Source organism: Labeo rohita, chromosome 19 (assembly GCF_022985175.1).
Source record: "Labeo rohita strain BAU-BD-2019 chromosome 19, IGBB_LRoh.1.0, whole genome shotgun sequence".
Classification (NCBI taxonomy): domain Eukaryota; kingdom Metazoa; phylum Chordata; class Actinopteri; order Cypriniformes; family Cyprinidae; genus Labeo; species Labeo rohita.
The window spans coordinates 7,967,423-7,991,594 of NC_066887.1; the positions used below are offsets into that span (position 1 = coordinate 7,967,423).

The window sequence follows — 24,172 nt, forward strand, 5'->3', positions numbered from 1 at the left end:
TTGGTAGAATTTATTAAACATGATTTCCTCAAGAAACCATCAGTTACAGTGATTGAAATGTCCTTTAAATGTATTAAATGACACCCCAATAATCAAAACCAAACAATACCTAGATTATGAGCAATAGTCAATGTGGTTTTCATGAGAACTGTAGAGGTTTGAGACTGACAAGGACTGACAGACTACTAAAGACAAATGATGTCTCACAAACTATTCCCTTGAAATCATGGGCAAGTACTGAATGAGCACAGTAATCAGAAATCTAACTGTAATGTTGAGGCATATAATCAAACAAGACGAGAGAGAAGGTTAAACAGGATTTAAAACACTGTCAGGATCAAGTCCAAAAACACAATCAATATAGATAATATGTCATTTAACACACTTCAACCCAAGTGCACTCTGGAAATACGACGACGGTTCATAATCTAGGGTAATGAATGCATTATTCATCAAGCCCCGTGATGGAAGAATGTGATCAGTAACGCCACTTCGATTGATCAATAACTCAACCAGAAAGTGCTAAAGCTAAGTTCTTGTAAACTACACTGTACAGTACATTATTACAATGACACACTCATATATATATATATATATATATATTTATAAATTCTCTTAATTTCTTCCCAATGTACAGTTTACACATCAGATTTATACAGGTAAACATCAAACATACAGGATTTAATGATCAGTGTTGTGTTTCCATCCAGCCATTCTTTCATCTTTTCATCTTTGCGCACAAAGAAAACACGGCTCATATGAATTTGATGAAACGGTCATTTGCAATCTCATGTTGAGGTGTGTCTTGCATTATCATCTTCAGATGACTACAAAAAACACATATGAAGGCATCAAAATCTACATTCTTTTTGTCACTCAACCAAACCGATGAGCATTCAGTTCTTAAGGAAGATCTGAAAGTGATTCATTTATCAGTGTCCACTCCCAATCCCAAAAACACTTTGCTAAATGTGTCAAAGTTTATCAAAATAAAAGAAATTGGTGGGTGAAAAGTAAGGCATTTTAAAATGCACCATCATGCAAGTGAACATGAATAAAACTGACATTTTTCTGCTATGTGACGGTCATGAAAGCCACTCGTCTAAATAATTTAGTTAAAAGCGAATGCTTTCTGAATTGTCAGTAGAGTTTGAGGGAATTCAATTAAAAGTGAGTCAATTTGCTAGGTATTTTGATAGAAGTCTATCTGTGTCTAATGAACTGCCACTGAATTGGTAACGTTCAAGTGAAGTGCAGTCAAAGAGCCATTAAAGAGCCACTTTATGCGTGTCATATCTGTTAGTGTTCATTGGTCCTCGAAGAGACAAAGAAGTTACACGGGAAAGTGCTGTTCATATTTTTCTGTAAACTCATATAGAAACAGTGCTTAATACCGCTCGCTCCCCCTAGTGCGTCCCACAGCTGTCTAATTTTATCATTTATGAGAGACACAAACTCATAAATATGCTGGCAGAACAAAAGGAAACCACATTAAAACCCAAACTGCCACTGCAAAGAACAACTGAAAATAAAACAGAGGCATAAAGCTGATTTCAGCACAGAGGACATAAAAGGGCTGAGCCATTGATGCATCATGTAACGTTTCCCTGCATAACAATGTAATTACAATAGACCCTCCCTGATCTGTCAATGGCCACACGCCTGGTGTCCGATATCATAAGAGAGCAGAAGCTCTCGAGCCAAAACAATAACTCTAATTTCACAACGGGTCAATTTAGATTGATCGCCAAACAGTAATGACACAGCAGCCTTTGAAATAAAACGCAGTGTCCACAATGCACTTACAGGCTGGAGATGTTGTGCAACCCATGTGCAATTCTAAACTGATGCAAGTACTATTGTTGAAGAAATTTTGTGACGTTTAGACACCATGTCCCATGATTCAAAGGAAATTTGTAGTGTGGACAGTAACTGATGTAAAATGATATGGTAATATAAAAACCTCCATCTATGGGGGCAAGAAACAGGGATGCTTGTTATGCTGAAAACATTTAAGGACAGTGTGGACAGCAAGTCAGTACTGGAAGAAAATAAACAGGAAATAGAGAGAGAAGACAAAAGGAGGTTTCGATATTCAATCCATCTTCTCTTTTTGGACCAGCTTCGGTGCGTCAACAAAATCTCGTCCGTTGACCACGATGACAGCGGCTGTAAGAGCACTGGCCATTCCCCAGAATAACACATATGCCAGGGTCTCCGTCCAAGTGTCACCTGACAGAGAGTACCAGATACATTATTATTCACAAACTAAATGTATACATTTTTCAAAGAAGCAACAGTAATGAAACCTTATAATTATTAAAATCATCATAACGTATCTCTTGTGGGTCAATGGCAAATAAAATAAATAAAGTATCATACTGAAATATGAAGCAGGAAACCCATGAAAGATTTATGTTATTTTAAAAAATCCACATCGTTTTATGCATACTTTGAACTATGGGGCAAAATTACTTTGATGACGTTTAATGGTTGCAGACTACTAAAGACAACTGATGTCTCACAAACTATTCCCTTGAAATCATGGGCGAGTACTGAATGACATACTTTGGACTATGGGGCAACATTTTTTTGGTGACGTGTAATGGTTGTACTCGGTGACCTACTGACACTTCCTGTTGCTATTTTTAACTTGAAAAATAAGGATATACATGTAAGCTTAACGGAGAAGTCCACTTCCAGAACAACAATTTACAAATTATTTACCCACCCCCTTGTCATCCAAGATGTTCATGTCTTTCTGTCTTCAGTCGCAAAGAAATTATGGTTTTTGAGGAAAACATTTCAGGATTTTTCTTCATATAATGGATTAAATTGTGCCCCCAATTTTGAACTTCTGAAATGTAGTTTAAATGCAGCTTTCCGAAGACTCTAAATGATCCCAGCTGAGGAAGAAGGGTCTTATCTAGCGAAATGATCTGTCTTTTTTTTTTGAAAAATAAAAATTTGTATACTTTTTAAGCACAAAAGCTCGTGTAGCACAGGCTCTGAGATGCGCGTTCACAACACTACATACTATTGAATCACGTCGAAAGGTCCCCACAAGGAGTCTAAACGCCCCGTGATATTGAGTGAAATCCACGCTAAGAAGCTGCTTCAGGCTGCATGTTTATATCCTGCCAGGATGGCATCTAGCGTTTCTTGTCTCTGCCATTTCTAAACTCTTTCAATAGCTGTGGACTACTTAAAGCCTCAAAGGCATCAGGGCAAACGTACAGAGAATAAAGATGTGGGTCTTTAGGAAGTTTTATTCGTCCACAGACATCTTCCCATTCTTTTCTCCTCTTCTTATCACTAGGAAAGCAGTGAAGACTTACCTCACTTCTCATGTTGCTATTCGACTGAAAATTACAACCAAAAGCTGCACAATGTGGCATTGTATCATTACACAATCACATTACATTGTATCATCACACAATTTTCTGAATTGTGTTGCGGTAAAAATAGCAACGGGTAGCGCCAGTAGCTCACGGAGTGCAACCATTTGACGTCATCAAAATAATGGTGCCCCCATAGTCCAAAATGTGTATAAACCTTGTGGATTTTTTTAAATGACGCTGACGCTCCCTGTTGCTATTTTTTCCTTCCTGTTGGATTTTTTTAAACAATATAAATTTTTATGGGTTTTCTACTATATACTTCAGTAAGAGACATCATGTTATATTAAGGCCATACGAGTCTAAATACCCGGTGTTCCCTTTAAAAATGTATTCATGCTGGTTTCAAGTGGAATTTTTGAAAGATTTAAATGTAATGACTCATGCATTAAATCATGTAGTGTAATTTTAACTAATATTATTAAAAGTAACATTTTCTTTACAAATTCAATACATGTGAGTATACTTAATCATTAAAGATTTTAGACGCTGCTAGTCAAATGTTTTTGAACAGTAAAATTTGTAATGTTTTTTAAAGAAGTCTCTTCTGCTCACCAAGCCAGCATTTATTTGACCCAAAGTACAGCAAAAACAGTAAAGTAATTTGAAACATTTTTACTATTTAAAATAACAGGTTTTTAAATATAGTTTGAAATGTAATGTATTTCTGTGATTTCAAAGCTGAAATTTTATCATCATTACTGCAGTCACATAATCATTCAGAAATCATTCTAATATTCTGATTTGCTGCTCAAAAAACATTTATTATTATCATTATGTTGAAAACAGCTAAGTAGAATTTTCTCAGGTTTCTTTGATGAATAGAAAGTTCAGAAGAACAGCATTTATCTGAAATTGAAATATTTTGTAACATTATATTATTGTCTTTATTGTCTTTTGATCAATTTAAAGCATCCTTGCTAAATAAAAGTATTAATTTCAATAATTTCTTTCCCAAAAACAGACAAAACTAAACAAAAATTATACTTACTGACTCCAAGCTTTTGAATGGTATAGTGTATAATGTTACAAAAGTTTAAATGCTGATCTTTGGATCTTTCTATTCAAAGAATCCTGAAAAAAAAAGTACTCAACTGTTTTAAATATTGATAATAATAATAATAAAAAAAAAGAAGTTTCAAATCAGAATATTAGAATGATTTCTGAAGGATCACGTGACACTGAAGACTGGAGTAATGATGCTGAAAATTTTGCTTTGATCACAAGAATAAAGTACATTTGACAAAATATCCATTTTAAATAGTAAAAATATTTCAAAGTTTTGCCTGGTAGTGTATATATTAAGACTTTTTTTCCCAACAAATCTTATTTATTATTTATTATTCATAAATATCAAGTTTTTGGGGAGTTGCACCACATGACATTTGACAACCTGAACTAAACTTGACAACCTGACTTTTTGACCTTAGCACAATGTGTAGGGATCTGAGTGATATAATTATATCTTCTGTTTTATATTTTTTATAATTTTTTTATATGTTGATTGCACCACATGACTTTGTAAGTCACGACATGACTTTAATTATACTATGTTTTCAAATATTAATAAGCAGTTTTGTTAAAAAGTTCTTATCAGAAGAATCAGGACAGTTGCATTGAAATAAATGGTAATTCAGAAATTAAAAACATCATAAATGAGGTGTATTCAAGTCACTGCATTTGTTACTGCATTTTAATGTGTGTGTGAGTGTTTTTGTTTTAAATAAATTAATAGACCTTAGACAGAGTAGAACCAAATTGAATATTTGACAGGAATGAAAATGAGGCTGTGAGGGACAAAAGTACAGTGTGTTCAATGGATTGTACTTTTACAACATACCAGTTTGGTATATCTGAGATAAAAAAAGTGTTATGTCATTGACCCTATTGCTTTATTTCACATCGTTTCATAAATGTTACAAGATCTTACCAGCCATTAGGAGACAGATGATGCACATGGAGAAGGCCACCACCATAATAACAGGAAGCTGCAGAAGAAATTACAGAGACATATGAATATAAAATAAGCAGGGAATGACCAGCAGCTGGTGGTGTTGAATTATAAATGTTAGGATTGCATGAAGCAGCTCGGAGTAAATTTTTCTCTTTTTTACTCTTCATAGTAATGACCTCTTTTAATTCGAATTCTCTCTTACGACAATCATTATGGGAAAAGCACTGACCAAGAGGAACTTCCAGTCCTTCTGCAAGTGCAGAGGCGTCAAGCCATCGGTTTCATCCACTGTATAGTTTCCGAGGAAGAGATCGATGGAGTCCTGAAAGCAAAGTCAACTACTTAAAATTCGCCACAGCAAACAGAGTCTGATTGAAAAACATAAAGACAAAGAACTCATACGCACTTGTCTGAACCCGTCTGAGAAATTGTTCTTGTAGTAACGGATCATTGAGTTCCAGCCATCCATTACCAAGCCCCAGTGAGTCCTCTTTCCAGTTCTGAGGTCAAAGGTAAATGTTACAACGGTGGACGCACACAACTGTGCATATTCTAAAAGGAGTCTGGGATGAATACCTGGTGAAGTCGGTTTTCAGGGCTCCGGTTCCTGCATACTGTTTAGCACAAGCATTGGCGTTGTCTGCCCACGCTGAGAGAAAAAGAAAAGGAAAATAATGAGGTTTCTTCCTTTATTTACAATCGCTAACAAGAGAATTGTGTGTACTGAGAGAATTTCCAGCAAAACAAACACACCGTTTTTATAAATCTTCTCAAAATCAGCTTGTTCCTCAATTTTCTGGCCTACATGGAGGACACCCATCCTCTGAAATGACATACAGCTCAAGGTGATGACATATCAATATTTAACCACGTTATTAATCCATATCGCTGATTTTAAATGTCAGAAATCATGACCAATTTTATACTTCCTAGACAGACATGATGCATCAAATTTCAAATAAGAGGCCCTTGATGACAAAAAAATTCTGCACAAAGCCACAAAGTTACAGCGAGTCAGCTTTCTCTAGTGCGTAAGTGTCCTCAATTGCATCACACCTAGTTAGGATGCGTCAGACAAGCTGTTTGTGATGTGGCGTCACCTGTAGCTGGCTCTGTAGGGAACGTCTGGCCAGCAGGCTCTGAATGACGTTGGTGCGGTCCAGACAGTCCATACAGTTACTGCGGAAGGTTCCAGACTGCTCGGATGTCACCTTCCCATCTGAGCTCACCATGAAGTACCTGCAGAATCAGCATTCAAGAACCAGATCAAAGTGAATCAGTGACAACATCAGAGACCACGGTCTTTCCTATAAAAAAAGTACAGAAATGAATACAAACCCAAACTCGTCTTGCATGTCAGAAACAGCGTCAACGAGAATCTGGAGGCGATGCCATCTCATCTTACTGCACTCCTTGTGAAAGTCAAATGCTATGTACCTTAAAAGAGACGCAAGCATCACTACATAGTGGCATTGATAATAATAAGATATGTTTCTTGAGCAGGAAATCCGCATATTAGAATGATTTCTGAAGGCTCACTGAAGACTGGAGTAATGACGCTGAAAATTCAGCTTTGCATCACAAGAACAAATTACATTTTAAAATACAGCTGAGGTCAAAAGTTTACATACACCTTGCAGAATCTGCAAAATGTTAATTATTTTACCAAAATAAGAGGGATCATACAAAATGCATGTTAGTTTTTATTTAGTACTGGCCTGAATAAGATATTTTATATAAAAGATGTTTACATATAGTCCACAGGAACACTCACTGATGCTCCAGAAGGGAAAACCATGCAATTAAGAGCCAGGGGTGAAAACTTTTGAACAGAATGAAGATGTGTGCATTTTTCTTTTTTTGCCTAAATATCATGTTTTTTTCATTTAGTATTGCCCTAAAGAAGATACTTACATGCTTCCCAGAAAACAAAATAGGTTAAATCTACCCCCCAAATCTTAATGCATTGTGTTTCCTTCTAGAGCATCAGTGAACGTTTTAACCTTCTGTAATAGTTGCATATGAGTCCCTCAGTTGTCCTCAGTGTGAAAAGATGGATCTCAAAATCATACAATGTTTGTTGGAAAGGGTTCAAATACACAAAAATGCTGAAAAAACAGAATTTGTGGGATTGGAAGGACTTTTCTGAAGAATAGCAGGCAGTTTAACTGTTTAGTAGGGATGGGACAAAAAATCGATTCACCTAACTATCGTGATTTTTTTATTTACGATTTTAAAATCGATTTTTTTACACCAGAATCGATATTAATTTTTATATTTTAGCACTTATAAACGAGGCGGACGAAAGTTACGTCTTTTATTTCAGCAGAGGGCGATGTGTTGTATCGGTTACATGATGTCACATCTCTTACTAGCAAACATGAAAAATTGAAAATGGCGGAAGGAAAGACAGCAAGAGATATACAGCCTGCACCATCACACTTTAAATCCAAAGTGTGGAAACACTTTGGATTTCACAAATTACCAGGGAATGAACAGCTAGACATGTCTAAAGCAGTGTGCAAACTCTGTCGAATACTGGTAACCTACTGTGGTAATACAACTAACATGAGCACGCATCTTGCTCGACATCATCCAGAGTTAAACGCCAAGCAACCTGAGAAAGCAGAAGCGTCTGCAAGCCAACGAACTCTAAATGAGACATTGTATAAGTTAGTGGCTGTTTGTTTATGCTGAAATATTTAGTTTGTTATAAACTGAAATAAAACAGGAAAAATGCTAAAATGTTTTTTTTATTGTGTATATATTGTGTACTATTCACATTTTTCCATATGGTCTAGAGAGAAAAAAACAAAATCGCAACACATTACAATATCGAATTGCAATACTTGTAGAATCGGAATTCTTAAAAAAAAAAAAAAAAAAAAATCGCAATACATATCGTATCGGCACCCAAGTATCGGAATCGTATCGAATCGGGAGGTAGGTGTATCGTCCCATCCCTACTGTTTAGGACAAACAAGGGACTCACGAAACTATCACTAAACAAAAAAACACAGTTGTGGATCATTCAGGTATTAAGAATCAAGTGTATGTAAACTTTTGAACAGGATCATTATTAGAAATTCAACTACTGTTTTCTTAATATTTAAATGCCTTTTTTGTGAAATATCTTATTCAGGTCAGTACTAAATAAAAAAATAAAATGCATTTTGTATGATCCCTAATTATTTTGTTAAAATAATTAACATTTTGTGGATTCTAAAAGGTGTATGTAAACTTTTGACTTTAATTGTATATTCAAATAGAAAACAGTAATTTTAAATTATAATGATATTTCAAAATATTACTGTTTTACTTTTTTGATCAATTAAATGCTTTGGTGAAAGTAAGAGCCTTTTTTCACACTTTTGAATTCTGATCACTTAAAAGTTCTCTTGAATAGGCTACATTATTTGAGGCATCATTTCCGTCTGTAGCACAAACAGTGACGTACTTTAACACTTAGTCTTAAAGGTTTGTTCAAAGTGTATTCCTAGAATGAGCAATAGAGCAACTGCCTAAGCAAAACCACTAATATGCATCTGTAGGTATTTAAAGAAACTGCTGAAGTACTTGATGAGTCCGTTCTCCATGCCGTTGACCATTTTGGCAAAGGCCTGTTCAAGGGGCAATTCAGATCCTTTCTGATTCACCTGCAGATAAAGCAGTTATCTTAAACTCTCCGACTAATAGCAATCAACCACAATTTTCTACACAAGTGAGTTAAAAGGGTTTACTCACCAAATTTAGAATGACTTGTTTGCCGTAAGTGAGAACCTGTGACTCGAAATGCCTCCTGAATCCATCCATCTGCAAAATAGATAGATAGATAGATAGAGGATTTTCATCTTCAGATCATTTAAATAATTTAAAAAAATGGTGTAGCACCATAAGTGGTCTTACGTGATTGGTGTCTGTGCTTATCTGTGGCTTGGGCTTGTATCTCAGGTTGGGTCTTTGAGACCAGAAAAAGGGCATGGAGCCTCGAGTCTGTGTAAGTGGAGAGTGAAAGAGCACAAATTAAATCTCGGAGGTGAATTCTGTGAGGTCAAAAACAAATATTCTTGTAATAGAGGCCAACAGTATATTCCACCAACCTGCACAAAGGACGCCTGTGCATTATTGTACTGGACTATCTGTTCTGTCTCCACAAAGTTAGCAGCATGTCCTTCAGAGTCAATGCCTGAGGCACAGAGAAAAACTGTAATATCAGCAGCAAAGACCACTGTGTGAATATATATATATATATATATATATATATATATATATAGGGTGTAACGATACATGTATTCATGGTACGGGCATCTCGGTTCTGTGCATGAGGCCTTACAACGAATACATGCAATTCAACTTCAATCCAGAAGGGTAATGCAACAGTAATGCAACGCTGTTTGATAACCGCCAGCAGAAGAACAGCAAATGCCAGGAGTTGCGCACTTGAAAACAAAGCCCACTAGACAGTGATCATGTGCTGATTCTGAACGCGTCTCTCACTGACAAAGGAGTATAACGTTACTTTAAAGGCTTGTGCACTCCACTGTTTGCGAAATGGAGCTTTGTGCTCTTGTATCCTACCTCTCTCATTCGGCACAGATCCAAATATTCCATAATATTTCTATATTTGCAATGTATCCAAATGCTAAACTATAATTTATTATGTAAATTATAGACTTTGTACTTTAGTCCCGTTCTAACGGTGACACAGTGAGGCGGGCGCGCTTATGTTTGGTTTACTGTATTTTATTTTGATAAAGTACCAACTGCGCTGTCAAGTCAGCAATGCTGGAAATGATATGTTTTGAGTGTGCGTGCACCAGCGCGATTACTTCAACTGTTTCCTTATACCAGCAAAATCAACTGACAACACTGTCATTTACTGTCTTGTTAATAATGCATCACTGTAAAAGGTTAATTCAGTTCATTTTGCTGTCACAAAATGAACTGAAACTCAGCATTTATAGGCTACGTTATGTGTCGCACTGTTTTTTCCCTTGTTTATCTGTTAATTATTTATTCCTTGTACGTATATAGGCTATGTACTGTATATATATATATATATGCTTGAATTGATCTCACCTCGGACGTAATATCGGACCCCAGCTCTGAAACAGCTCCGTCTAGAGATGAGGATCCACTCAAATACCTTCCCATTGATGCAGCACGGCTTCATCACAATAACTGAAGCAAAGGGTTAAGCCTCAATATCACACACATTTACCAGCTACTACTTATTTGTTCAATTTCATGCAAAGCAATTTAGAGTACAAATACAGATTTACATTATGGACATTATTATTAACTAATCATGACCGATTACATACTGTCATCTTTAACAGAAACAGCTCACACTTTATAATTTGCTAAATGACATTTTAGTCAAAAGACTAAGACTAAATCAAAATTTGCTGTGAAAATTAACACTGATCTGATGGCATGTTAAAAGAAAGAACACAACTGTCTCACATAACCTGTCTCATGTAATCGCTCAACCAGTGTTTCTACCGCACAAAGACGACAATATAACAGCATGTCACATAAAGTCACATTTACCTCAGAAAAAACATATTCGGTGACTATAAACCTGTTAGTCAGCTGGAAAAACTAAGTCTAGAGAAAAGAATTTTCCTAATATATGAACCAAATAGCATATTCATTATAATTTTTACTGTTCTTTAATGTTTAATTTATATTTAAATAAATCTGTCAAGTTTTTATAACAGCCACCATTTAAATGTTTATATTCTGAAAAATGAATTGGAGTTGAAACATAATTATGTAATTAGGTAGGCTACTCGCCTGTGCATAATCAAAGGCATAGCAAAAGATTTGTGACAGTTTCGTTTTTGTTCTGGATCCCTAGCTCTGCTGCCACACTGGAGCGCATGCGCCACCAATGGACAGGGGTGGGAATTAAAGCTACAATTTACAAAAGACCACCCTCAGTGTAATCCGTCAAAGTGACAGACGGCCTTCAGATTTTTCCGTCACTCATAACAAAAAAATCAGTTCAATTAACACGACCTCTGGTCTAAACCCAGCCCTATAAACAACTTAACTATGAACAACACGACATCTCAAAGGATACATCCGTGGATGACAGGAAATGCAAATTTGTGGAGCTGAAAAGGGGAATCAGTGAATTAGTATGTGCGATTTTCTCATACATATTTTTTTTTAAGAATTATGTAAATTTTAATACCTCAGGCTGTGCAGTTATTTCTCTTAAAAGGTTTCCATTCCACATGAATCTCTGGTCTGCCTGTGTGGAGAAACGATAGAAGACAGGAATCATCTGAGAAGTTATGCTTGTTTTGAAGGGTCTAATACATGAACAGTGTAACTAAATGTACTCAAGGAGTTTGAACACACTGAAGCTAAACTTTATGAAAAGGGATAGACAACTGCAAAATTAAAAGCTGTGTCAAAAGCCAGATGCAAAGGCAAAGCACAGACTCTCTCTTTGAAAACAAAAACAAAAGGAGGGAAAACACAGTGTGTGCCCGCTTGTCAGCAAGTGTTCTTGTAAAACAAGAGCTTTGAAAATCTAGCTTACAAAGAGACAGCGCATCTCCTGTGATGGCCCTTTATTGTAAATGAGACAATTAGCTGACCATCCCTCTGTATGTGCCGCTCATGACAGCCCGCACCCTGCTGTGCTCTGTTTCTTTCTCAGCCACTGAAACTACAAACCGCTCTGTCTCTCTTCTGCCCTCATCATCACTCAGTCTTTGCTCTGCTTACCCTCTCCAGCAGGCTCATCTCCTGGAAGTCCGGGCTAGTGTTGGACAGGCGCTGTTGGGTGTGGGTCAGGTCGTAGTCCGTGCAGAAGTAGAAACCATCTGTGTTGAGTACATTGTTGATCATAGACAGAAATGTCTTGTTGTCCTGCATCTGTAAGAAGGAAACAGATTATTGGCAATAGATGATGTGAACAGAAAGAAGACTAGGGTTATTTTATTAGTTTTTTTTCCATTTTTTTGCAAAAGTAAAGACAAGACAAGATGGTAGAGATCAGGTAGGGTAAGCAATATTACTTTTACATTAAAACCATGCAATATAACCAACACCTTACAATTATGGTCGATACTGATATATATCACAATATAGGTTTTTATGGAAATGTGTTTAAAATTACCTACTGAAAAGTAGTTTTGCCAGTGTCCAAATTATTTAAGTATAGGCACATTTTATAGGTATTATTCAATATATTTTTTAATATAAATTTATGGTATATATTTTAATAATTAATATTATTACTTTTAATTAAGCAATAATTATGAAAGCCCATTTTCAGGACTGAATATTTTTATAAATACTTTATAAAGATATAAACTTGCAATTGTGAGTTATAAAGTCAGAATTGAGAGATTTTTTTTTTTTTCAGTTGTGAGTTTATATGTTGCAATTCTGACTTTTTTCTCAGAATTGTGAGCTATAAACTTAAACTTAAAGTCAGAACTGCGAGATATAAACTCACAATTCTGACTTTATAACTCGCAACTGCGAGCTTATATCTCACAATTTAGACTTTTTTCACACAATTCTAACATTTTTTTCAGAATATAAACTCAATTGCGGTATATAATTGAGAGATAAAAGCTCACAATTCGGAGTAAGAAATAAAGTCGAGAGATATGAACTTGCAATTCTGACTTTTTTCTTGTAATTGCAAGTTTTTAATCGCGCAATTATGACTTTTTTCTTAGAATTGTGAGCTATAAACTCACAATTGTGTCATAAAGTCAGAATTGCGAGATATAAACTCAAAATTTATATCATATAGTTTATATCTCCCAATTCTAAAGTAAGAATTATCTTGCAATTATGATTTTTTTCTCAGAATTGTGAGCTATAAACTCACAAATGCAAGTTAAGTCAAAATTGTGAGTTTATATCTCGCAATTTTGACTTTTTTCATGCAATTCTGACATTTTTTCAGAAATGCGCCAGAAAGACTTTCAGAAAGACTTTATAACTCGCAACTGCAAGTTTATATCTCACAGTTCAGACAATTCTGACTTGAGAGATAAAAGCTTGCAATTCTGACTTTTCCTAGCAAATGCGTTTACTTTTTTCTCAGAATTGTGAGCTATAAACTCACGAATGCAAGTTAAGTCAAAATTGTGAGTTTATATCTTGCAATTCAGACTTTTTTCATTCAATTCTGACATTTTTTCAGAAATGCACGATATAAACTCGTGAAATAAAGTCAGAATTGAGAGAGAAAAGCTTGCAATTGTGACTTTTTTCTTTGAATTGGGAGCTATAAACTCTCAATTGCAAGCTACAAAGACCAATTTTGAAGGGAAAGATGATGGATGTGTTATCAGAATTCGAACTTAATAACTTGCAATTGCGTGTTATAAAGTCAGAACTGCGAGTTATAATCTCAAAGTTACGAGTTTATATCTGGCAGTTCTGACTTTATAACTCATGAGTTTATATCACATAATTGCGAGAAAAAAAGAATTGTGAGATAAAAAGTTGCAATTACCTTTTTTTATTTTTGATTCAGCGGCGGAAACAGGCTTCCATAAATAAGTTGAAAATATATTAATTATATTTGCATTACTATTTTATTTTTGTTAATGTTAATATTGTTAATCATATTACAGTTTATTAATAATAATTTAATTTATTAAACTACCAATAATGATAAAAATGCTACCAATAAATAATTTCTACAAATGAACAGTGATTAATTTGCAAGCTGTTTATTCATTTTTTCTCCCCCTGAATGAAAAAAAACAAACAAAAAAAACAAGCTGAATTCTTGTTTTTCACACTTTTTTAAATGAAAAAAAGAAAGATGTGCTGTTTGCTGTTTTCTCATCTTTCTTCTTTCAATACTAAATTTTTTAAAAAGAATGAATAATACACAGATTATTGCTGACCAAATCTAAACTTCTGTCTAATGAACATAATGTCTGCAGAATAACTAACTACTAAGCTATGATTGAGGTGAGGTGTGGGGTTTGACATGCTCAAAAAAGTATTTTAGTTGAAACCAATGCATATCATGTATTTAAAACAAGCATGTTCACAAATTAATCGGCTCTCATGTATCACACAACACTCACAGCAATCTCACTTCAGTACAACTCATTCATTTTTACTGAAAACAAGCTTTGGTCCACGTGCAGGTGCCAAAACTAAGCTCTCAACCAATGCCAGGCATATCCTTTCTGCAGTAACAGGATCACTATTCACTAAGCTCTGGCTCTGGGAATGGAATGGAACAGGAACGACCTGAATTGATTCTTCCTCCCAGAAGAACCTGGTCAGCAGAACCATCTGCCTTCGTACGCAAACTCATCTCTCACTGCAGTTATTCCCTTCTGATAAACTCTGCCCAAAGAGCTTACATCTACATGCATTTCCTTATGAAAATGCCAAAGTATTCAATATAGAACATTATACAGACTTTTCATGAAAGGAATCATCACCTTCTCAAAATTTAGGTTGGAAGCAGATTAGTAAACGTGTGGCACTTTCATCCAGGCCAGAAACATAGTTCAGACAAGTAGGCAAAAATTGCTGAGAAAGCAAAAAGCACTTGCATTTTGCTACATTGTTTAATGACACATTTTGGAACGAAACAGCGCATGAAACCAAGCTAGATGCATTCACTGCAGATCTCATGCGCTTACATTGCACTTCCAGATAAGAGTAGAGACGTTTGGGGCACTTTAATGATCTAGCTGGTTGCAGTCAAGCCTCCCATGTACTTGTTTCAACTCCAAACACTTCCCGTGTCCAAAACCGCTCTACTCAGAGGCTGCATCCAAGGCCATTTCAGCCGAAGTCTTATCCTTGCTAAATAATGCAGCAAGTATACAACACTGTAATGAGATACCACTGCACTCTGAGCGTGGGCTCAAATGAAAAATTTACTGTGTGAGTGCACCCAATTCACAAGCAAGGGGGGAATCTGCTGCGTTGTTCTTAAAGCACTTCTGAGTAAATTGTAAATGGAAAAAAGGCTAGAAGTTCAGAGCAGGAAACCTTTGGTTATGATTTAGAGACGCACTGGGCAACGGATCAAACAACGAATGACATTTTTAAAACCCACTTTCTACTCAAGGTGTCACAACATCAGCAATAAACTGAAAGTTGAGGTTAGGGACTTTGACGACCTGAATATCTGTAAGGTGCAAAATGGTCTTCTTATAAGAAATCACATCAAACTCCACCGCTTTCCACACAGTGTGGCCAAACAGGTCGCCCACTTTCCTTTTCCGGGTGATGACAATAAGATACATCCCTGCAGAAACAAACAAAAAAAAAAAAAATCATGCATCATGGTAATTAAAATTATACGTCATACAATCAACATTCCGAATTCTATGTAAAATCAGAATGTCGTAACAATATAGAACCTACCAGCTACCAGACGAGTTGTTCCCATGATTCCACAAATTGGCCTGGTTACACCTGATGGGGGAATGTCCTTAACACCTTTAAGAGAAAAGAAAATAACGCACCTTTTAAATCACAGTAAAAAAGAAAGTAACAGACCTGTGCTGTGCTATTCTTGAAATACACCTTTAACAAAAGAGCACAGCAACTATCTGAAACTGAAAATGTCATACTGACAATACTGATGAAATGTCACTTTGCAAAGAGGTCAGCATTAAAACAGAACTACGACAAACTCCAAATAGCTGCCATAACTTTTCAACGATGCCTGTAGACTTTGAAAGGTCTGAATCCCTTATAAGTTGTAGCTGTTCATAAATGTCAGATCACAGCTGGGCAGACTATAAATCTTTCAATGTACTTTTTTCACATGGTCAGAGAAATGAGGTGCTTAACCTTCAGAAAATGTTCACTGCCAACCTCAGGAAGACAAACTCTGTTTTAAATGAGCCGTTTTACTATTCTATTCACTTTTTAGTAACCATGTTACTGAATTTTGGGACTTGCTGAAATAGTTTAAAGGGGTAGTTCACCCAAAAAATTCTGTCATTAATTACTCCTATCATTCCAAACCTTCATTCATCTTCAGAACACAAATTAAGATATTTTTCAAAATATTAAGATATTTTTCAAAATCCAAGAGCTTTCTCATCCTGCATAGACAGCAACACAACCGACACGTTTAAGGCACAGAAACATAGCAAGAACATTGTTAAAACAGTCCATGTGACATCAGTGTAGAGCTGTCACTAACGATTATTTCGGTAATCGAGTGATCTTTTGATTACTCTGATGATTATGAGTAATCGGATAATTATAATTCTTTTTTTGTAGTAATAAAAATAGACTTAAGTAAACAATAGTCTTTAAAATGATTTAAAATACATATAATAATAGCAATTAGGCAATAATAATTAATTCAAATAAGGTATCAAAACCAACTCATCATATTGTTTTATTGAACAAAACCTAAAATATATAATGTATCATAAACATTAGAGCTAATGTACATTATGCATTATAACCAGGGGGCAACCAGTACCTAGAGATTTGGTTTGGTCATCAAACTGCACATAGTGTGACCCATTAAATATAACTTTAAATATTTTTTTTTGTAATAAATTAATATATTTATAAAGTGTGGTAATTATTACATTTTAAAATAAAAAAAGAGAAGTATTAAATAAAAATATAATTATTTTATAAAAATAAAATGATAATGGCACAGTTTCACAGACAGGGCTTAGGTTAAGCCAGAATTAGGCCATAGTTCAATTAGGACATTTAAGTAGTTTTTATAAATATGCCTTAGATAAAAACATTACTGGTGTGCATCTTGAGACAAAACAATGAATCTGACACATTTCAAGATCAGTCAGTGGAATTTTTTTCAGTTAAAACAGCTCAGACTTACAATTTAGTCTGGGACTAGGTTTAAGCCTTGTCTATGAAACCCGGGGTAAATTAACTTTTATTTAATATGAAATTTCATTACTTTCTTACCTAAAATTAGCAAGCTTTTATTTTGGGAAGTAGGTATATGTGCGTTCGTGAATTCGTAATAGCATTATCCTTTATTATGATTTTTACAAGGGTTTAATATGTGGAATGCGCCGTTATAATAAACCAAAACTCACAACAACTGTAATGATAAATGTATTCATACCGAACCGTCACGGTACAGGCATCTCGGTTCGGTGCATGAGGCCTTACAACAAATACACGCAATTCAACTTCAATCCCTAAGGGGGCGCCCGCAGTAATGCAACTCTGTTCGAAAACCGCCGGCAGAAGAACAGCGAATGCCAGGAGTTGCGCTCTTGAAAACAAAGCCAACAGACAGTGACCATGTGCTGATTCTGAATGCGTCTCTCACAGACAAGGGAGTATAACGTTACTTTAAAGGCTTGCGCACTCAACTGTTTGCGAAATGGAGCTTTGTGCTCTTGTATCCTACCTCTCTCATTCAGTACAAATTCAAATATTCCATAATATTTTCATATTTACGATGTATCCAAATGCTAAACTAGAAGTTATTATGTAAATTTTAGGCTTTGTACTTCAGTCGCGTTCCTATGGTGACACAGTGAGGTGGGCGCACTGATGTTTGCTTCATTGTGTTTTATTCTTATAAAGTACCAACTGCACTGTCAAGTTAGCAATGCTAGAAGCCCGGAACTGATATGTTTTGTGTTTGCGTATAATTTGATATAATATTTAGTATTTTCACATATAGGTGTGTAGTACAAATGTAATTTGTACTACAGCCTGTTTAAAATAAATGAAAAGAAATCCAGCATAGTAGATTTTTTTTTTCTGTTGTATCGAAATCGTAGCGAACCGTGACCTCCGAACCGAGGTACGTACCGAACCGTGACATCTGTGCAGCGTTACACCCCTACTCCACACATGTAAATGATAATAGTTTGTGCGGAGCGGCATTTACTGTGACAGGAGCTGTGAATGCATGTGCGTAACCTGCACACATGTAACCAATTAAAGCGCATATATATTAAACCTGCATTGCATATATTTATCTAAGTGAATCGTAGTGTTTGTGAATTCGTAATAGCATTATGCTTTATTATGATTTTTACAAGGGTTTAATATGTGGAATGCGCCACTTCCGGTATTTTGCCGATTACTCGATACGGGCAAAATGCAATCAAGGATTTTTTATTTAATCGAATACTATTAATGATGTCGGTACTACATTTCTGGTTCTTAAACGTGTCAGTTGTGTTGCTGTCTATGCAGGGTCAGAAAGCTCTTGATTTCATCCAAAATGTCTTAATTTGTGTTCCGAAGATGAGCGAAGGTCTTACAGGTTTGGAATGACATGAGGGTGAGTAATTCATGACAGAATTTTTATTTTTGGGTGAACTATCCCTTTAAGTTTTAAAAAAATAAAACTTACTAATTTGCAATCATAAAATGGGCCATTTGCATTCAAGATAAAGAGGAACACAAAATATCTGAACTGGCTTCCAGTCTTATTAGTAGTTAGACCGTACCTGCGAGGGTCATCTCTGTGGACACCCTATCAATAACCAGCACGTCATTAGCTCCATCATCACAAGCCTCAATGTAGAACTTCTCAGGTGTTGCATGCCTATGAAAAAAGCAGACAATACATTGTTTTTCCAACTCCTTCTGATTTAACGGAGCAGCAAGTCAATTCTGAGACTTTTCTCATTGTGCTGGTAAACACACAGGTTTTTCCTGTATAAAACAAGGGGTGAGGGTTTGGCTGGTGAGCATTTGACAGCTGCATTATGGAAGCAAATGCCTTTGAGATTATTATGAATGTGATAAACAGCACTGAATAAAGAAATTGTACATTCAACACAATCAGCTTTTGAGTGGTGGATGAGATCAATAAGACAAAACAGCATCAGAAACATAACAGCTCGAAATTCATTTACATCTCAACCATCTGGAGAGAGCAGATTTTCAGCAATGTCATAATTTTAAATAAAGTTTAGAGAAAATTACAGCTCGTTTCCAAAATGTGAGGAGATTGAGAGTCTGTTTCAGGAACAACATCGTAAATGCTTGTCCCACTTTAATGGCTGGAGTCTTCCTTCCTTACCAAAATGCTGAGCAGCCACTTTCTGTACACCACTTGATGAGTTTGCAAATAGGAAAGCATGCAGCGTCTGCACGGTTAACCTCTGCCCCATTAACCATTACCGCATCATAGGTTTATGGAAGTTGTCTAAAAATTTCAAAATTTACTTGATGGCTCAGAGTTTGGTTTCATGACACACAGATGTAACACTGTTTGGTATTTTTATAATTCTCTGAGCCTTTTGATCAGGTCACGCAACTAAAGACAACACAGATGTTCAACTTCAGCCTGCAGTTTTTTGTTTTGTTTTGTTTTGTTGCTACAGTGGTGGCAAATTCACATCCATTATAGATCTGTGTCTAGTTTCTGTATATGACAAATCACAGCCGTTATGAATTATGAGCACACTAAAGAGTCTCAGAAAACACACTGCCGTACAAGGGTTTCTGAATTAATATAAACTATGTCATTATAGTTTTGACAAGCTTTTCTCAGCCGTAATACCAATAGCAATGTTCTGTTTATTGCGCAAGAGGCTATTCATAAAACTGAACGACTTAGTGTATCTCTAAAAAAAAAAATTTCCAAATGGGCAAATTACACAGTTAAAGCAAGACACAATCATTTATATTTTGGTTATATTTTTAGTAAGCATAATGGTGAATCTCAAAAACACTGTAAAATGTCTGGTATCTGGTTCACTCCATTAAATAATAATAATAATAATAAAAAAAAAGAATTCTTGTTAAATTAAAAAAACAAAACAAAACAAAAAAAACTATGTATAATAATAATTTTCAGAACTCTCTCTCTACATTTGCATTGTGAAATATAATTAAGCACAATTCATTATTACTGTTAGGGCTGCACAATTAGTTGAATTTCTAATCGTGATTACAATTACAGACGCCACAATTATGTAATTATGTAAGGCACAATTACAAAAAAAATGTAAAAATCCACCTACATTATGATGTGTGTGTGTGTGTGTGTGTGTGTGAGAGAGAGAGAGAGAGACAGTGTGCATTTTTCCTACAGGTTATCTTAAGGTTTTTTTTCTCATTGTTTTCATTTTTAATTTTAATTTTTTTTATATTTAAAGAAGAAACTACATATAAAAATGTGGCATGCAGTTGCTTCAAACAATGGTATAAAAGCTATTCAAAACACCATTCAATGTAAATTGTGATAATCGTAATTAATAATCGCATTTACAATTTCAAGGGAATAATCAACAATTATGATTTTTGTTATAATCGTGCAGCCCTAATTACTATTATGCAAAAAATAACTAATTCTTAAAGGAAATTTACATTATTTAAATAGTGAAACATATAGACAAATGTACACGGTAGTATTCATTATCGTAAGGTTTTTAAAGTGAAAATAACTCCAGAGAGAAGCATTGAGAGAAGCAAAAATCAGTAATATTGTGAAATATTATTGCAATTTAAAATAGTGGTTTTCTGATTTAATATACTTAAAAAAAAATCATTTATTCCTGTGATCAAAGCTGAATTTTCAGCATCATTACTCCAGTCTTCAACGTCACATGATCCTTCAGAAATCATTTTAATATGCTGATTTATTGTCAATTCTCAAAACAGTTGTGCTGCTTAATATTTTTATGGAATCTTTATGGAATACTTTTCAGGATTCTTTGACGAATAAAATGTTAAAAAGAACAGCATTTATTACAAATAAAAATATTTTGTAACAATATACACTACCGTTCAAAGGTTTTGAAAGAAATCAATACTTTTATTCAGTGTTAAATTGATAAAACGTGATGGCAAAGACTTAAACTGTTAGAAAAGATTTATACTTTAAATAAAGTATATGCTGTTCTTTTTAACTTTGCATTCATCAAAGAATCCTAAAAAAAAGTATCACAGGTTCCCCAAAAAACTGGCATCACAGCTGTTTCCAAAATAGATAATTCTAATAATAAATCAGCATATTAAAATGATTTCTAAAGGATCATGTGACACTTAGGACTGGAGTAACGGCTGATGAAAATTCAGCCTTGCGTCACAGGAATACATTACATTTTAAAGTATATTAAAATAGAAACCATTATTTTTATATTTTCTGTATTTTTGATCAAATAAATGCAGCCCTGATGAGCATAAGAAACTTCTTTACTGATCACAAACTTATGAACAGCAGTGTGTATATATATGCAACTCAGTTTTTAATTGAGGGTTGATTGTTTATAAAACCCAAACGATTAATAGATTAATAAGTGAACTTCAATTTCCATTTTTGGCTAAACCGATCATTTTGCTTTCCATAAAAAAAGAAAATAACAAGGTAAAATTTTGTTTCCTTCCATCGAATTGTTATGAAAAATAATGTCGGTGCAAAACAATCTTGGTTCTAGGAACTACTGTACATGAGCAGAAAGCAGTGACTCAGAACACACCACTGTAACTCATATCAGGGTTTGAGAGTCTGATAACTCAGTGTCATGTTGATGTAAGGTGTGGGCTGGAGAGATATTCCATTGGTTCACCTCCCTCTCTGTGGTTCAACTACAATTTCACAATTTGCCAAATAACAAGATACAAATTGTGCATCATTGTACAGTATGCCATAAACTCTATCATTCATTTTATACCTAGAATTATGTTTCACTGAAAAGCATTAGCACTGTTTAACATCATCTTTGCACTGATGCCTGTAAGCATTCAAACAGCTCATTGTGCTTCAGCTGACCTCAGCATCCTAACGCATAGTCAAAATGAACACGCTAGTCCACTATATATATATCTTACACTCACTAATATAAAAACAGGTGCCGTCCAGACTCGAATCAATCTATCATAACCCAGTGAGCCGCCTAGACAGCGTTTGGTGCATCACAGGCGCGTTTTGTTGTCGTAATGCAGTATAAAGATTCGTTTCTCGGGTTTAAATGCTCTCTAGGTGCAACTCACTGGTTTTTGATACACAGCCAATTTGAACAGTGCCTGAACGGCTTAAGCCAGTGCAGCTTCCAGCACAACAGAGAAAACTGCTCTGCAAAGACAACCACACTTTCCTGACAGCGCCCACAGACGCTGGCAATAAAAGAGCTGACCTTCATTAAAGCGAAACTGAGCGCCGTCTATGTTTATCTCTATCGCTGCGTTTGAATAAAAGTTTCAACTTACAGGTTGAACCTCTCGTAGGCGGTCGCCATCTTCACTTCCGGGTTTGGTCAATCCGCCGTGACGTATATGTGGGAGTGTCGATTGGAAGGAGCGGCTTCCGGTCGAGACGTCACGGTGCAGGTCACCTCATTTGCACCTATAGATCCTAAAAAAACCCCCCTAAACATCATAGACCTTAGATTTCCTTGATTGTTAATTTCTTTTAAAACTCGAAAGAATAAGAACAGCACGTTTCTTAATAATTGTTTTTTTTCCTGTACAGATTGTGTTCCTCACCCGTTTTTTTCTTATATATATATATATATATATATATATATATGTGTATTTATTTATTGATTTATATATCTATATCTATCTATCTATCTATCTATCTATCTATATCTATCTATATATATATATATATATATCTACACACACACACACACACACACACACATATATATATATATATTTATCTATCTATCTATCTATCTATCTATCTATATATATATATATATATTTATATATCTATATATATCTATACACACACACACACACACACACACACACACATATATATATATATATATATATTTATATATCTATATCTATATCTATCTATCTATCTATATATATATATTTATATATCAATATATACAAAAACACACACACACATATATATATATTTGAGCTTGTTGGTAACCTTTTTATTTTGCGGTGAATATTTCATACTCAACACACAGTAAGTCTTTTTTAGGTATCATTTTTATACATATGGCTCACTTCCATCATATTAAAGAGGGAGAAAAATATCAGGCTTTAGTAACTCATATTTTGAGATACTAAGTCATAATTACTGTATGACATAAAAAGTCAAGTCATAATTATGATAAAAAGCCGAAATTAAATTAAAATAAAATAAAATAATAAATTAAATAATTAAATTAAAAAGTAAAACTTATGATATAAAATGTCATAATTATGACAAAAAGTAAAAATTATGAGATAAGTCAAATTTGTGACAGAATTATGACATAAATTATGAGATACTAATTATTAAGGGATAAAAAGTTGTAACCGAGACACTTTAAGAAATTTTGGGATTTAAGTCATAGTAAGTCAATATAAGTTTAATTTCTGACATAAAAATTTAACTTGTCATCTCAGAATGATTTTTTTATTATTTTAGATTTTCAAGTTTCAAGTATGTCATAATTTTCACTTATTATCTCATAATTTTGATTGACCAAAGCATGAAATATTCCATATACATATAATCTCAATAAGAACAACGCATTTCTAAGGCATCACGATATCATTTTACATTTATATGTAATATTTGATATAATTTATTTTATTTTATGTACTATTGTCCGCTGTTTTAATGCAGTGCTTACAGTTATTTGTTTAAATAAACAAATAAAAATAAATCCTAACTGAACCCAAATGAACTTTAATTAACCACAGATGTTTAATGTTTAAATGTTATGGAGGGAAAAAAACTAAGTAAAAACAGTGGCTACTTGTAAATAAACACATTTATACACATACTGTGCAATGCATTGTATTCTGTAATTTTTTTTTTTTAAGTTACACTTGTGTAAGATGATTATAAAGTAGCCCAGGCAGTACGTTGAATGATCTTGCAGAGCTGAGGAAACTGTGGTCTACACAGGGTTACGAAACTAGCAGT

At 34.6% G+C, this 24,172-nt stretch overlaps 1 protein-coding gene across 1 annotated transcript; it reads right to left on the reverse strand.

The window, feature by feature from the left end:
* Window positions 1-22,562, reverse strand: sacm1la (SAC1 like phosphatidylinositide phosphatase a). Its single transcript, XM_051136852.1, has 20 exons — window positions 22,501-22,562; window positions 18,789-18,886; window positions 15,739-15,813; window positions 15,492-15,619; window positions 12,097-12,246; window positions 11,555-11,614; window positions 11,441-11,474; window positions 10,432-10,533; window positions 9,453-9,538; window positions 9,259-9,345; window positions 9,097-9,165; window positions 8,929-9,008; window positions 6,691-6,789; window positions 6,453-6,591; window positions 6,106-6,175; window positions 5,929-6,001; window positions 5,759-5,852; window positions 5,582-5,674; window positions 5,329-5,386; window positions 1-2,232 (listed from the first exon to the last, which is right to left on the reverse strand). The coding sequence occupies exons 1-20, from the start codon at window positions 22,527-22,529 to the stop codon at window positions 2,096-2,098; spliced, it is 1,761 nt and encodes a 586-aa protein (XP_050992809.1). The 5' UTR covers window positions 22,530-22,562; the 3' UTR covers window positions 1-2,095.
* Between the last annotated feature and the right edge of the window lie 1,610 nt (window positions 22,563-24,172).